The sequence below is a fragment of the Canis lupus genome, chromosome 25 (genome assembly GCF_011100685.1).
Source record: "Canis lupus familiaris isolate Mischka breed German Shepherd chromosome 25, alternate assembly UU_Cfam_GSD_1.0, whole genome shotgun sequence".
NCBI lineage: Eukaryota > Metazoa > Chordata > Mammalia > Carnivora > Canidae > Canis > Canis lupus.
Genome location: NC_049246.1, coordinates 29270387 through 29284422, shown reverse-complemented (window position 1 = coordinate 29284422; position 14036 = coordinate 29270387). Strand labels below are relative to the sequence as shown.

Below are 14036 nucleotides of genomic sequence, written 5' to 3'. Positions count from 1 at the left end.
ATATTAGTTTATTGTGTATATTCCAGAGATATTTTATGTATAGATATTTATGAATATATACATATATTCTTTCTTCTCCATCTACTTTATTTTTTTTATTTATTTATGATAGTCATCACAGAGAGAGAGAGAGAGAGAGGCAGAGACACAGGCAGAGAGAGAAGCAGGCTCCATGCACTGGGAGCCCGACGTGGGATTCGATCCCGGGTCTCCAGGATGGCGCCCTGGGCCAAAGGCAGGCGCCAAACCTCTGCACCACCCAGGGATCCCTCCATCTACTTTAATATAAATGGTAGAATGTCTTTTAAGCTTTGATTGTACCTTGTTTTTTTTTTTTTTTTCTGCCCAATATTTTCTAAATTACCAGCAAACTAATTAGGCTTTTTCTGATACAACTAGATAAAGTTCATGAATTCAAAGGCTATACTTCTCTCAAAATCAGTTAATGAGTATTGCAAAGCTAATCAGTGTTGATATAAAAATGAGTAAGACATGGTCTGCATGCTCAAAGAGTTCAATTCTTGCCTAGTTAGGGATACCACTCTCATCTCACCTCCAAAGGGACTCCAATAGTCCTGAAAATACACATGTAATCTCAATGTCCCCAAGTCACCAAACTTTCTGGAATTACTCTTTCTTTTTTTTTTTAATTTTTTAAAAATTCAATTAATTAACATAAATGTATTATTAGTTTCAGAGGTAGAGGTCAGTGATTCATCTGTCTTATATAACACCCAGTGCTCATTACATCAAATATCCTTTCTTTTATTAGCCAAATAATATAATTTTAGAAACTATCCTACAAAAGAGGTATTTACTTACTATGTGTCAGGCACTATCATAAGCATTTCACATACATGAGGATTACCTCACAGGGATCCTATGAGTTAGATATTACTTACTGCCATTTTATAGGTATAGAAACCAAGGCACAGAGAAGTTAAGGAACTCCCCAGGATCACATTAGAAGTGTGGGAGTCTGGATTTGAACCCAAGTAATATGGCACCAGAGCCTGTATACTGCCACCATCTTATGCTGCCCTGATGTTAATCTGTTGAAATATCTTCTGAAAACATGGACATATGTGTGTGCTATATACATGCACATATGTGTGTCTATCAACAAATAAACATACGTATGTATATACAGATACAGATTTATATTTTTTTACTTTTTCCTCTTTCTGTACAATGGGTGGCATACTATAGATACTCTCTTAAAATTTGCTTTTCTCACTTAACAACCTACCCTCTCACTCCTTATCAGTTCATAGAGCGCTTCCTCATTTCTACTGTTGCCTTAGTTCACCACTGTGTAAATGGACCATACATAGTTTATTCAACAGACACTATGTATGAAAATTTAAGTTATTCACAATATTTAAAAGTTGTAAACAATCCTGCAGTAAAACCCCTGCACAAACATTCTTTCCATATTTTCAAGGTTGATTCCTAAAAGTGGGATTTGGGGGTCAAAATGTAAATGCATACGTATTTTTGCTAGATAACTGTCAAACACCCCTCCATAAGGTTATGCTAATTTATCTTCCCACCTGCAATGTATGAGGCTGTTTGCCCACAGCCTTACCAACAGAAAGTACTGTCAAACTTTTAAAGCTTTTGCCAATCATATAATTGAAAAATGGTAAAATAATGAGATTTGTTAGTGGGAATGGGGGTGGAAAAGACAACAGGGTGAGAGTGGAGTAGAAGAGATGAGGATGTGAGTATATCTTTTGTGCACTTCTTGTATATTTTTATATAGTTTTAACTTTAGAACAATGTAACATACCTACACTGATGGTAAAAGGAGATATTTAAAAAAAAGAACCCAGGGACGCCTGGGTGGCTCAGCGGTTGAGCCTCTGCCTTCAGCTCAGGGCATGATCCTTCAGTCTGGGATGGAGTCCCACACCGGACTCCTTGCAGGGAGCCTGCTTCTCCCTCTGCCTATGTCTCTGCCTCTCTCTCTCTCTGTATCTCTCATGAATAAATAAATAAAATATTTTTTAAAAAGAACCCATATAACTTTGGAACACAGTATTATGAATATATGTCCTCAGACTAAAATCAAAAAGAATTATAAACAAATATTGAATTCTAATTAGTAGATTTTTTTCTTAGGATTTTATTTATTTATATGACACAGAGAGTGAGCACAAGCAGTGGGAGCAGCAGAGGGAGAGGGAGAAGCAGACTCCCCACTAAGCAGGGAGCCCGACAAAGATGTGGGGATTGATCCTAGGATCCCAGAATGATGACCTGAGCTGAAAACAGAAGCTTAACCAACTGAGCCACCTAGGTGTCTCAGCAGATTTGTTTTAATTATGAAATGGGTTAGTTATATTGAAATTCCTTTCTGAATTTGTTTTTTTTTAAGATTTTATTTATTTATTCATAAGAGACACACACACACACACACACACACAGAGGCAGAGACACAAGCAGAGGGAGAAGCAGGCTCCATGCAGGGAGCCCAATGTGGGACTCGATCCCGGGACTCCAGGATCATGCCCTGGGCTGTAGGCAGGTGTTAAACCACTGAGCCACCCAGGGATCCCCTCCTTTCTGAATTTGTAAGTAAATATATACTGTTTTTTAAATGTGTATATATACTACATAGTATAGAATTTTTATATAACTTATATATGTACATATAATATATAATCAAACTCATATATGTGTATATATAACTTGTATAAATAAATATGAAAGCCCGATTTCTCACTGTCAGAGAAGGGAGGTGCAAATATGAAAAAGGAAAAGACCAGAACGAACTCTATGGTGCTAGACTGAAATTTGAAGTCTTAAATATTAAAAGAAGCTGTAACATTAAGTCATTATAGCTACAAGATGCAATCAAATCCAAATGAACAGGGTAAATTTGCCAATAGTGGTTTATTTACCTTTCAATTACTTTTTGCTTCTATGTATTGAAAGATATTTGCATTTCACAGTAAATTCTATTTTCCTCTTGTCATATAATTAAGTGCCAGCAAATTGTTTCTAACAGCAAATAAATAGAGAAGAGCATAGAGCTTCTCACCCTTGCCAGATTTGCTCAATGGGGTCACAGTTGTCCAGATAATTGAAGCGAATGATATCAGTTGGGTGCTTATCAGAGGATCGCCAGGGTGGGAGTTCTTTCTCCGCTGCGTGAGTCTTCTTCCTCAAAGAGGAAGAGGACCGGAAAGCTGATGCAGGAGACTGCTTTTCCCCTGGAGACCTGCTTGTAACTGGTTGAACATTGGCAATGGAAAACCCATCTTTTGGAGGCGTCTAGAACAAGAAAATTAATTATTTCTGGTCTTAGAACATCATAAAAATCACAACAATAAAACAAAGCAGCAGCAGCAGCATCACCACAATTACAGTGATAAAGGTGACAATAATGAAGCAGCCACCAACCCAGGAGTCCTTGTATATGCTAGGTACTGTCTCAGGAAGTTTTCATGTATTATTTTATTTAATTTTCATAATAACTCTAAAAGGTAATAGTTACTACTCCCATTTTACAGAAGAGGAAACTGAAGATAGGACAAGTAGATGAGCTTGTCCTCTACTACATAAGTAGTAAGACAGAAGGTCAGAATTTGAATCTAGGACTGTCTTGCTTCAAGCCTTTGCACTAAACCTCTTTATCCTGTACTGCCACCTCTTCCACCACATCATTGCATAATTTTTTCACGACTGCAGTTAATTGACTCATGAACACGTGCACATTCCAAAAATTAGTTCTCCAGGCTTAATTATCTGTAACACATAGGGACAACTTTGAGTTATACAGAGGTAGACTATAGATTTTATCAATTATCAAAACCTTAACTGCTCCCAAAGAATACTTTTGCTTTAATTTCCCAAATGGAAAGTCTATTTTTGTGTGTGAAATTCATAAGGTTTTTATGTGGTTGTAACCTAAGGGAAGTGGTTAATGGTATGTTGAGAAGCCATTAAAGGCTTAATTTTTGTTCTTTAAGAGATTAGGGAAGCTTTGCATGGTAAATTGGTTTGCTTGAATTGTTTGTGACAATTAAGAAATTCCCCAATCCATTCAAGCAGAATCAGTTAGTTTCTTACCCTTGTTTTAAGTGTTCTTTGTATCTACTTCTGATACAGGACAGTACTTGGTACTCAGTGTCGTAATTGGGTATTTGTCTATGTCCTAGGCCACTAGACTAGACTCCTTGAAAGCAGGGTTAGGATCATTATACTCAGCATCGACCATACAACAGTATTTTTTTAAAAAGATTTTATTTAGGGATCCCTGGGTGGCGCAGCGGTTTGGCGCCTGCCTTTGGCCCAGGGCGCGATCCTGGAGACCCGGGATCGAATCCCACGTCGGGCTCCCGGTGCATGGAGCCTGCTTCTCCCTCTGCCTGTGTCTCTGCCTCATTCTCTCTCTCTCTCTGTGACTGTCACAAATAAATAAAAATTAAAAAAAAACAAAAAAAACAAAAAGATTTTATTTATTTATTCATGAGAGAGAGAGAGAGGCAGAGACACAGGCAGAGGGAGAAGCAGGCTCCATGCAGGGAGCCCGATGCAGGACTCGATCAGTATTTAATAAGTATTTATTAATTTAATGAATGATTGTAGTTTGGTAAATTAAGAAGAAATTTTATATTTATATAAAATTATATATTTATAATTTTATATATTATATAAATTATATTTATATAATAGCTCATTATTGGTTTAATATTTAATATTTTGTTCAGGTCTCATTTAGAATGGACATTCATTTAATTTCTCTGAGCCTGGGATCCCTGGGTGGTGCAGGGGTTTAGCGCCTGCCTTTGGCCCAGGGCACGATCCCGGAGATCCGGGATCGAATCCCACATCGGGCTCCTGGTGCATGGAGCCTGCTCCTCCCTCTGCCTGTGTCTCTACCTCTCTGTGTGTGTGTGTGTCTATCATAAATAAATAAAAAATTAAAAAAAAATTTAAAAAAAATAATTTCTCTGAGCTTATATTGAACAAAATCTGTTTTTGCTGAAGAAGGTCTAGTTTAATACTACTGGTAATAAATAATATATGATAATAAAAAATTTCAGGGGGGAAATTCAGGCATAAGTGCTAGTAATAATATATAAATAAACATTGTTCATTCTGAAAAGTAACAAAATGTTTGACACTTTAAAAAAATAGGATATAATGAAAACTGATGAGTTTTCTATATTAAGTAAACAAAAGTTTTGTTCACTTCACCTAGGGTCTTTGAGAATTTTTAAAATCATGATATTGCACTTTTGTTTATGTTTTTGTCTGCATATACTGAGGTGATTATACATCTTTTCTCTTTTATTCTGTGAATTATATATATATTTTTAATATTATGCCAATTTTACTTCCCATGGATACTTCCCACTTGGTCATCATGTATTATCCTTTCTTTATATAGAACTTGATTTAATATACTAATATTTTTATATCTCTGTTCATAAGGAATATTAATCTGTGGTTTTGTTTTCTTGTAAAGGCTTTATCTGGTTTTGGTATAAAGGTAATGGGATGGGAAGTATTCCTTCATCTTTTATTTTTTTATTTTTTTTCATCTTTTATTTTATGAATTTCTGTAGACTTGGTATTTCTACTTTAAATGTGTGATAGAATTCACCAGTGAAGCTATCTGGTTCTGGAGCTTTGTGGAAAGTTATGAATTCAATTTTTATTTTTTATTTATTTTATTTTTTAAAAAGATTTTATTTTTATTTATTCATGAGAGACACAGAGAGAGGCAGAGACACAGGCAGAGAGGGAAGCAGGCTCCCCCGGGTGGAGCCCGTTGCAGGACTCAATCCCAGGACCCTGGGATCACGACCTGAGCCAAAGGCAGATTCTCAACCACTAAGCCACTTAGGTGTCCCATGAATTCAATTTTTAAATTGGTAAAGATTTATTCATGTTTTCTATTTCCTTGTGAGACTGCTTTTGTAAACTGTATTTTAAAGAATTGCCCATTTCATCCAGGCGGTTGAATTTAGTTACATGGACTTGTTCATAATATCCTTCTTATGTTATAGGATCTGTAGTGATGCCCCCTCTTTCATTCCTATTACTAGTAATTTATGTTTTCTCTCTTTTTTCCCGTCATCAACCTAGCTAGATTGGCTCCTTCTATCTACTTTGGGTTAACTTACTCTTCTTTTTCTAGATGAAGTCTTTTTGAAATTACGTTCTTTGGATAGATAGCATAGCCTGACAGACAGTTATAAAGGTCATTCTAGTCCAGTCCTCTCATTTTAAAGTTGGGGGAACTAATATTAACCACAATCATTTGCTTGTAAAATGCTTTCAAAAGCTCTGCTGGAGCACCTGCCAGGTACAGGGTATTGAGGGAAGGTGCTTGAATGAAAGTAAATTATGCTCTAATCCAGTGGCTGTCTATGTTTGCCATCACTGGAGCAACCTCACAAGGAATCACACAAATTATTCAAGTACACATAGCGCTGATAGTTGACTTTTTATTTATTTTATTTTTTAAAAAAGATTTTATTTATTTATTCTTGAGACACACACACACACACACACAGAGGCAGACACAGGCAGAGGGAGAAGCAGGATCCCTGGTTTCCAGATCAGGCCCTGGGCTGAAGGCAGCGCTAAACCGCTGAGCCACCCAGGCTGCCCGACAGTTGACTTTATAACCTTAGTCATATGACTTAGTCTTTCTCACTTAAGTCTATTTATTAAACAGAAAAACTGGGGTGTCTGGGTAGCTCAGTTGGTTGAGCATCTGCCTTTGGCTCAAGTCATAATCCCAGGGTCCTGGGATGGAGTTCTTGCTCAGTGAGAAGTATGCTCCTCCCTGCTTATGCTCTCTTTCTTTTGCTCTCTCTCAAATAAATAAATAAAATCTTAAAAAACAAAACCCAGAAAAACTAAAGTTTGATATACCAAAGTGTTCCCTAAAGAAGTTTAATACTAAGCAATTTTCTTGCATCAGAATGATTCATCATTTTTAAATAAAGTTATGCACATTTTATAGAAAAGAATTACAACTAAAGACAAAGCTTTCAAGTCAGTTTTACAAATAATACTCAAAACGTCTTCTCCTTCTATAAGCTGGCTAATCACTTTTCTCTTCTCTGCCCAAGTATGGCCCAAGCTTCAGCTATTGAATGCCATTCTCTGCCTTCTAACTGAAAATGAAAGTTAAGAAAAGCCTTATCAGTTTTTGAAATCATAGCTATAGGGGATGCCTGGGTGGCTCAGCAGTGGGCATTTGCCTTCAGCTCGGGGTGTGATCCCAGAATCCAGGATTGAGTCCCACATCAGGCTCTCTGTGGAGAGCCTGCTTCTCCCTCTGCCTGTGTCTCTGCCTCTCTCTGTGTGTCTCTCATGAATAAATAAATAAATCTTAAAAAAAAAAAAAAGAAATCGTAACTATGGTAATTTTTATTTTTATTTTTATTTTTTTATTTTTTTTATGGTAATTTTTAAAACAACTTTTTCTATCACTACAGTTTACATTTTTCTTTTTTTTTTTATTATTTATTTATGATAGTCACAGAGAGAGAGAGAGAGAGAGAGAGAGAGAGAGAGGCAGAGACACAGGCAGAGGGAGAAGCAGGCTCCATGCACCGGGAGCCTGACGTGGGATTTGATCCCGGGTCTCCAGGATCGCGCCCTGGGCCAAAGGCAGGCGCTAAACCGCTGCGCCACCCAGGGATCCCTACATTTTTCTTTTTTAAAAAAATCCTCGTGGCGCACACCAATTACTGAAATCAGAAAGGCTAGTTTTATCATTGCAATTGTAACAATATTAATTATGCATAGTTTATTACTATACTAAATGTAGATGGATTCTACTTTAAAACAATAAAGCTAAACCTAAATGAGCAAGTTAGGAGTTGACTATTCATCTTTCAAAAGGTTTCTTCAATTTTAAAAGGATTCACTGCAATTTTTTCATAGAATATGATACCCCTGTGGTTTTAAAAATCATTAAAAAATTTAATTTACACATAATTTTTCAGGAACTCATCTATTGTACAAAACGACGCACAGCTCTGAATGTGTACAGATCACACCATAAAGAAAAGGCTCATAAAATTTTCCCATGAGTCATCTAATTAACTGTGACTATAAGAATGAACGTAAACATTGGTTATAATGTAGGGAAAACAACTAGAAAAATTATTCTCACATTATTTACTTTTTATGATTATATGTAAATGCTTTACATTGCTTAGTTTCTAGATTAAAAAGAACTTTAGTATACTTGTTATTCCAAAATTATGGATTTATTGGAAAACTTTTCTTAGGAATGATATAAAAATAAACTTTACCTCACCTGGTAGAATCAGAAAATTTTATTTTTTTTTATTTTTATTTTTTTAGAAAATTTTAATTACTAAGGTAAAATTTGATGACCCATTGATAGCAAATGCTGCACATTGTCCACAGAGTCCTGATGTCAGAATTGCCTGGCGTGTGAGTCAGAGATATGAAAATCCAGGAATCTGAACAGAGTGAGGATCTCTCCTATCCTAACCCCCTGGGTGGAGCTGCAGTTTGGGAGTGTCCAATGGGGGCGGTCAGCTAACATGGGGATGTCTTGAAAAAGACTATCAAGTTTCAGAAAAGGAGAATTTTGTTTTTTTTTTTTTTTTTTTTAAGATTTATTCACTCAGAGAGAGCACGAGAGAGGCAGAGACACAGGCAGAGGGAGAAGCAGGCATCATACAGTGAGCCTGATGTGGGACTTGATCCAGGGTCTCCAGGATCACACCCCGGGCTGCAGGCGGCGCTAAACCGCTGCGCCACCAGGGCTGCCCAGAAAAGGAGAATTTTGAAGTAATAGTTTATTTCCTTTGAACCAAGTCCCTTCCCCAACTTCAAGTTTGATCAATTTAGTCTTAGTCCTAGAATTCCTTTTTTTTTTTTTTAAGTTTTTATTTAAATTCTAGTTAGTTAATCGACAGTGTGGTATTAGTTTCAGGTGTACAATTTAGTTATTTAACACTTGCATACGACACCCTGGGCTCATTACAAGTGCACCCCTTAATCCTCATCACCTGTTTAACTCATTCCTCCTTCCCCCCATATTCCTAAACAGCTAATATTTGTATGCTTGTCACTTTTTGCCCCAAATTTACCTTAGGCTTGGTAACATGAAGTTCTTTTACCATTTGAATGTAGTGCTTCTTCCATATACCCTGCTCAAAGGGAGTTGGAGAAAAATTGATGTACCAGTTAAATCGTAGACATTTGAGCATCCAGAGCTGATCCAACTCTGTTAAGTTCTTCCAATGCCAGCTCACCTGGAAAAACAACAGTTGGAAAACAACAGTTGGAAAAACAAACAAACAAACCAACCCTACTCAGGCTACATGCCCATTTTCTCTGGGTCTTGAGCTGTCACCCTGGACCTGAGATCACTTCTTGCTCTTTTCTTCCAAATCAAAGCTTAGTTACCTGCAGTGCTTCCTACCCAGGCAGAAGGATTTTCTTTAAATGTTAAATCACACTTAGATTCAGAGTCAACCAATATTTCTTGATTACCAATATTTCTTGATTACCTACCTATTACCATCCCCCCAAGGAGGTAGGTGTTATTATTACTCTCTTGCTGCAAATGAAAGGACTGTGGCTCAGATAAGACTTTGGAACTTCCTAGAAGTTCCTGAGGTTCATATGAAAGTTATATGAGGGTTATCGAAGCTCAGATCTGCATATTATGTACTCATTTTTTGGTATGCTTCCATTTTCTCTCCATTCTTGTGATTTAACTGAATAGAAATTTTATAAGTAGAATGCAATTAGTAGTATCATATGGTGTGTCCTAGATAGTCTTTAAGATTTCATACAGCTCTGCTCATTCATTCCATTCCAATGGCATCATGGTCACTCTCGCACATCTAGCAAATGATGGAGGTGACCCTACTATGTGCAGCAGTATTTCCAATAACTTACTACAGATTTTGAACAAGTCTTGCTGAAAACTAGGGTCAAGTTCATGTATAAAGTTCAGACTAGAGGTTCTGTGTCTTGGCTATAAGAGTCGCAAAGATGACATGTAACCTTCCAACCCAAATTTCATCCTTGGAAAACTGTTTCATTTTCAACATTAAAGCATTAATAACTTTTGAACAAAAGAAAGAAAGAAAGAAAGAAATACAGGCGTGGTGGGTGAAACACTGTAATATACATCCATTTTTTCTGGCCCTCCTATTCTCCCTCCTTCTATCTATCAAGTGCTGAGTTCCAGTATATTTAGCATTGTTTTCTGTGCTGAAGAGGAGACATTACAGAATAGGGGAGGACATAATTACAAGAAATAACAGGTTCAGGAACTGAAAGGATGAAAAAGGGTAGAGAATCTGACAGAGCCCTGCAGGCAGGAATAGAAATCACATCTACCTTGTTCAATGCAGAAATAAAACAACATCAACCTTAATCCCTATATGGTTAATTAACTCAGAATTCCATGGAGAGGTGAGGTTTCAGAGGGAGGGGATGAGGAGAAAGGTTTCTCATTTCTCATTTTTTCCTCATTTTCCTTACATCTTGTTTTAACCTGGGTATTAAGTTGTTTTTATTCCCCCAGGGTAGATAAGGGTTTGTATGTTTGTGTTTTTGCTTTTTAGTGTTTTTTGTTTGTTTTAAGGTAGACAGGAATGAGGAGAATTGAAGAGTAGGTAAGAGCTTTTCAAAATTATCAGACCCACCTCTCCATCTTTTTAAATGGTTCAAAGCTCATTTTATTGCAATGACAGTATTGTTTAAATCTAGCTGAAGAACAACTGTCTATGTCATTCCTCCCTGTCAATACTGGGAACAAATGTAATGCTGAGATCTTGCAAAACAGACATATGGTACACATATATGATAGGATTAGTGATTTCTTTTTTTTTTTTTTTTTTTTTTTAAATTTTTATTTATTTATGATAGTCAGAGAGAGAGAGAGAGGCAGAGACACAGGCAGAGGGAGAAGCAGGCTCCATGCACCGGGAGCCCGACGTGGGATTCGATCCCGGGTCTCCAGGATCGCGCCCTGGGCCAAAGGCAGGCGCCAAACCGCTGCGCCACCCAGGGATCCCGGATTAGTGATTTCAAATAACACTTCCCTTAAATGATAACATTCACATTGTGCAAAACTTGGAAAATTCTGAGAAGTTAAAGAAAAACAATACCCATAAGTGTATCAATCAGAGATAACCTTTATTAATAACCTGAGAGAGTTCTTTTCTTTTTTCTAGGCATGTATGAAACAAAATTGGGAGATTCTATATATAAAATTTTAAATTGTGCTTTCTTCATTTTACATATTATAAGCATCTTTGTTCTTCAAAAACATATTTTCTAATGGCCATTCAATAATTCATCATATGACTATATGATAGTCTCTTATTATTGGACATGTAGAATGCTATGCTCTTTAAAGAAATGTTTCACTTTTGGAATATGTAATTAGTGTATATTAATACTAAATTTAAAGATCCAAAAGGACATGAGGTAAAAGTCTCTCTCTCATCCCCATCCTCTGGTCACTCATTCCCCTCACTGGATGCAACCACTGCTATAGCTCCTGTGTATCATTCCAGAAACATCCTAGGCCTATTTAATAAATATGTGTATATTATTTTTCCTTTCAAAAGTAGTAGGACAGTTCTGTACCTTTGCTTTTTTCACTGATGATACATCTTAAAGATTGTTGCAATTTATTTAACCAGTCCCCTAATGATGGACATTTCCATTGTTTCCAAACTTCAGCTATTACAAACAATGCTACAATATTCTTATACAGACAGGTTTTACATATTAAAGCATTCCAAGAAGTGGAACTGCTGAATCAAAGGAAAACGTTATTGGTTGTACCAATTTATCTACCAACAATATATGAATGTTCTTATTACCTCACACCCTCACCAATACAGAATGTGATCATTAAAAAAAAAAAAAAACTCAGTTAATTTGAGTCATGAAAAATGGCATCACACAATAAGGTTTAGCATTTTATCTCTTTAAAAACATCTATAGGGACGCCTGGGTGGCTCAGGGGTTTAGCGTCTGCCTTCCGCCAGGGCATGATCCTGGAGTCCTGGGATTGAGTCCCACATTGGGCTCCCTGCATGGACCCTGCTTCTCTCTCTGCCTACTGTCTCTGCCTCTCTTGCTCTCTCTCCCTGTCTCTCTCATTAATGAATAAATAAAATCTTTAAAGATAATAACATTTAAGAATTTTTAAAAATAAAAACTTCTAAAAAAAACTACATTTCTTTATGTGAACTACTTGTTCATTTCCTTTGCTCATTTTTCTGTTGTGTTGTTCATCTTTTTTATTTGTTCTTAATACAGATTTATAGGAATTCGTTAAAACAGTAGGAAATTATCCACTCACTGGCAATATGTTTTTTCCTTGTTTATTGTTTGGGGATTTATTAATGAAGTTCTTTTTTATGAAGAAAATTTTAATGTTCATAGTTACAACTTAAAATCTAATATATATATAATGAATAAAGCAAGATTTTAAATTGTGTATTTTCTTTTAAGACTTCTGGGTATAATAATACTCACAAAGGCCTCCTTCCCTATGTTTTCTTTGAGTACTTCAATGGTTTCCTTTGATTTCATACCAATCTTTTATCTTATTGGAATTTTTTTTCAGATAGCTGCCCAATTGTCCCAACACCATTTACTGAGAACTCCCTTCTTACTGCGTTCATTTTCTTAATTTTATATTTTATGTATGTATGTATGTATGTATGAGAGAGACAGAGAGAGAGAGCATGAGCACATGCCAGAGTGAGAGAGAGCACTAGTAGTGGGGAGAGGGAGAAGCAGACTCCCCAGTGAACTGAGAGCCTGATGTGGGGCTCAATTCTAGGACCTGGGTTCATGACCTGAGCTGAAGGCAGATGCTTAACCTATTGAGCCATCCAGGTGCCTCATCATTTTAATTTTAAAGACTAAAATTAAGTTACACATACATGAATATATGGTAACAAGTAATTTCTGGTATTACCAGACTCTACAAAAATTCTCAACAAAATGGCTATCAGTTTCATCTTGTAAGTAATAGAAGTATACTTCAACAACAGTCCCTTTTCCAAGGCTGCTGGAAGCAAGTCTACTCACTCTGAACTCTGAGTCTTGTATTTTTTGTGCATACCTCTCTAGGACCTCATTTTGAGCTTTTCTGTTTACAAGTGGCCTGCATTACTATACAATTCAGAATTGTATTCTTTTCCTATGCTCTGCAACATGAAACTATCCTGCTGATGAACCATTTTATATATATGCATTTGTCTCCCCAGCAGTGAATACTATCCTGTTGCCACTAGTGATGCCTTACATCATTTTACATGTATTTTTGAGCACTAAATACAGAGGCACAAAGAAGACAGGGGCTAATTCAAACTATATGGACTACACATACAGACCATCTCATCTATTTCTTGGTTTTACATATGTGCTTTTTCTCCCCCCTCATTTTAGAATTTTCTAGGCTATCAGTACAAAATGTCGTATACTTATTGTTTGCCTTTACCTGTGCACAACGACATAGGCTTCGGGGGTCCAGGAAAGAAAAGATGTATAAAGATAACACCCTTGGAAGCTTGGTAGTAAAATCCAGAGCTTCTGCTGGAATTTTTTCCTGAAGCTTTTGACAGCAGAACTTCTGCTGTGACAGGGAGCAACGTTCTAACAGGCCTGTCAAGATTCTTCTCCGTTGAGAGTCTGTCCATTTGTCAAACTGGAAAAAAGAAAGATAAAAAAACCCTGCAGGTTTAGTCAGATACCAGAGATTCATTAGAGGAAGGGGTAAGAATGGCATAGAAAGTGAGCTTAATATTTTATTCCTAATGAATAGCATGTATATCTTCCCCCAGTTAATAAATTTGATATTTTGCCACTTACCTGTCCTTTCTCACATTAATACATATGAGCATGTGCAAGACCTGAGTAGGTACACAGAAGTGCATTTGACCTCAGAACTTGTAGTTACATAAGCACAGTAAGTTGGAAGCTGGCCATATTCATGAACTGAGAAAATATATACTTAAAATATAACTTCAAGAGAAGGCATC

The 14036-nt window shown here is 36.6% G+C and overlaps 1 protein-coding gene across 8 annotated transcripts in view; it reads right to left on the bottom strand.

Moving 5' to 3' along the window:
- Positions 1-14036, bottom strand: part of FBXO16 (F-box protein 16) — a 58466-nt gene that overhangs the window by 21846 nt on the left and 22584 nt on the right. For 7 of the 8 annotated variants that reach the window (XM_038573715.1, XM_038573719.1, XM_038573721.1 and 4 more), the window contains 3 exons: positions 13496-13702; positions 9102-9266; positions 3047-3279 (listed from right to left, as the gene is read on the bottom strand). In XM_038573715.1, coding sequence (XP_038429643.1) covers positions 3047-3279; positions 9102-9266; positions 13496-13702 — 605 coding nt within the window. The remainder of the gene's footprint in view (positions 1-3046; positions 3280-9101; positions 9267-13495; positions 13703-14036) is intronic. The other variant, XM_038573718.1, reaches the window with a different exon arrangement.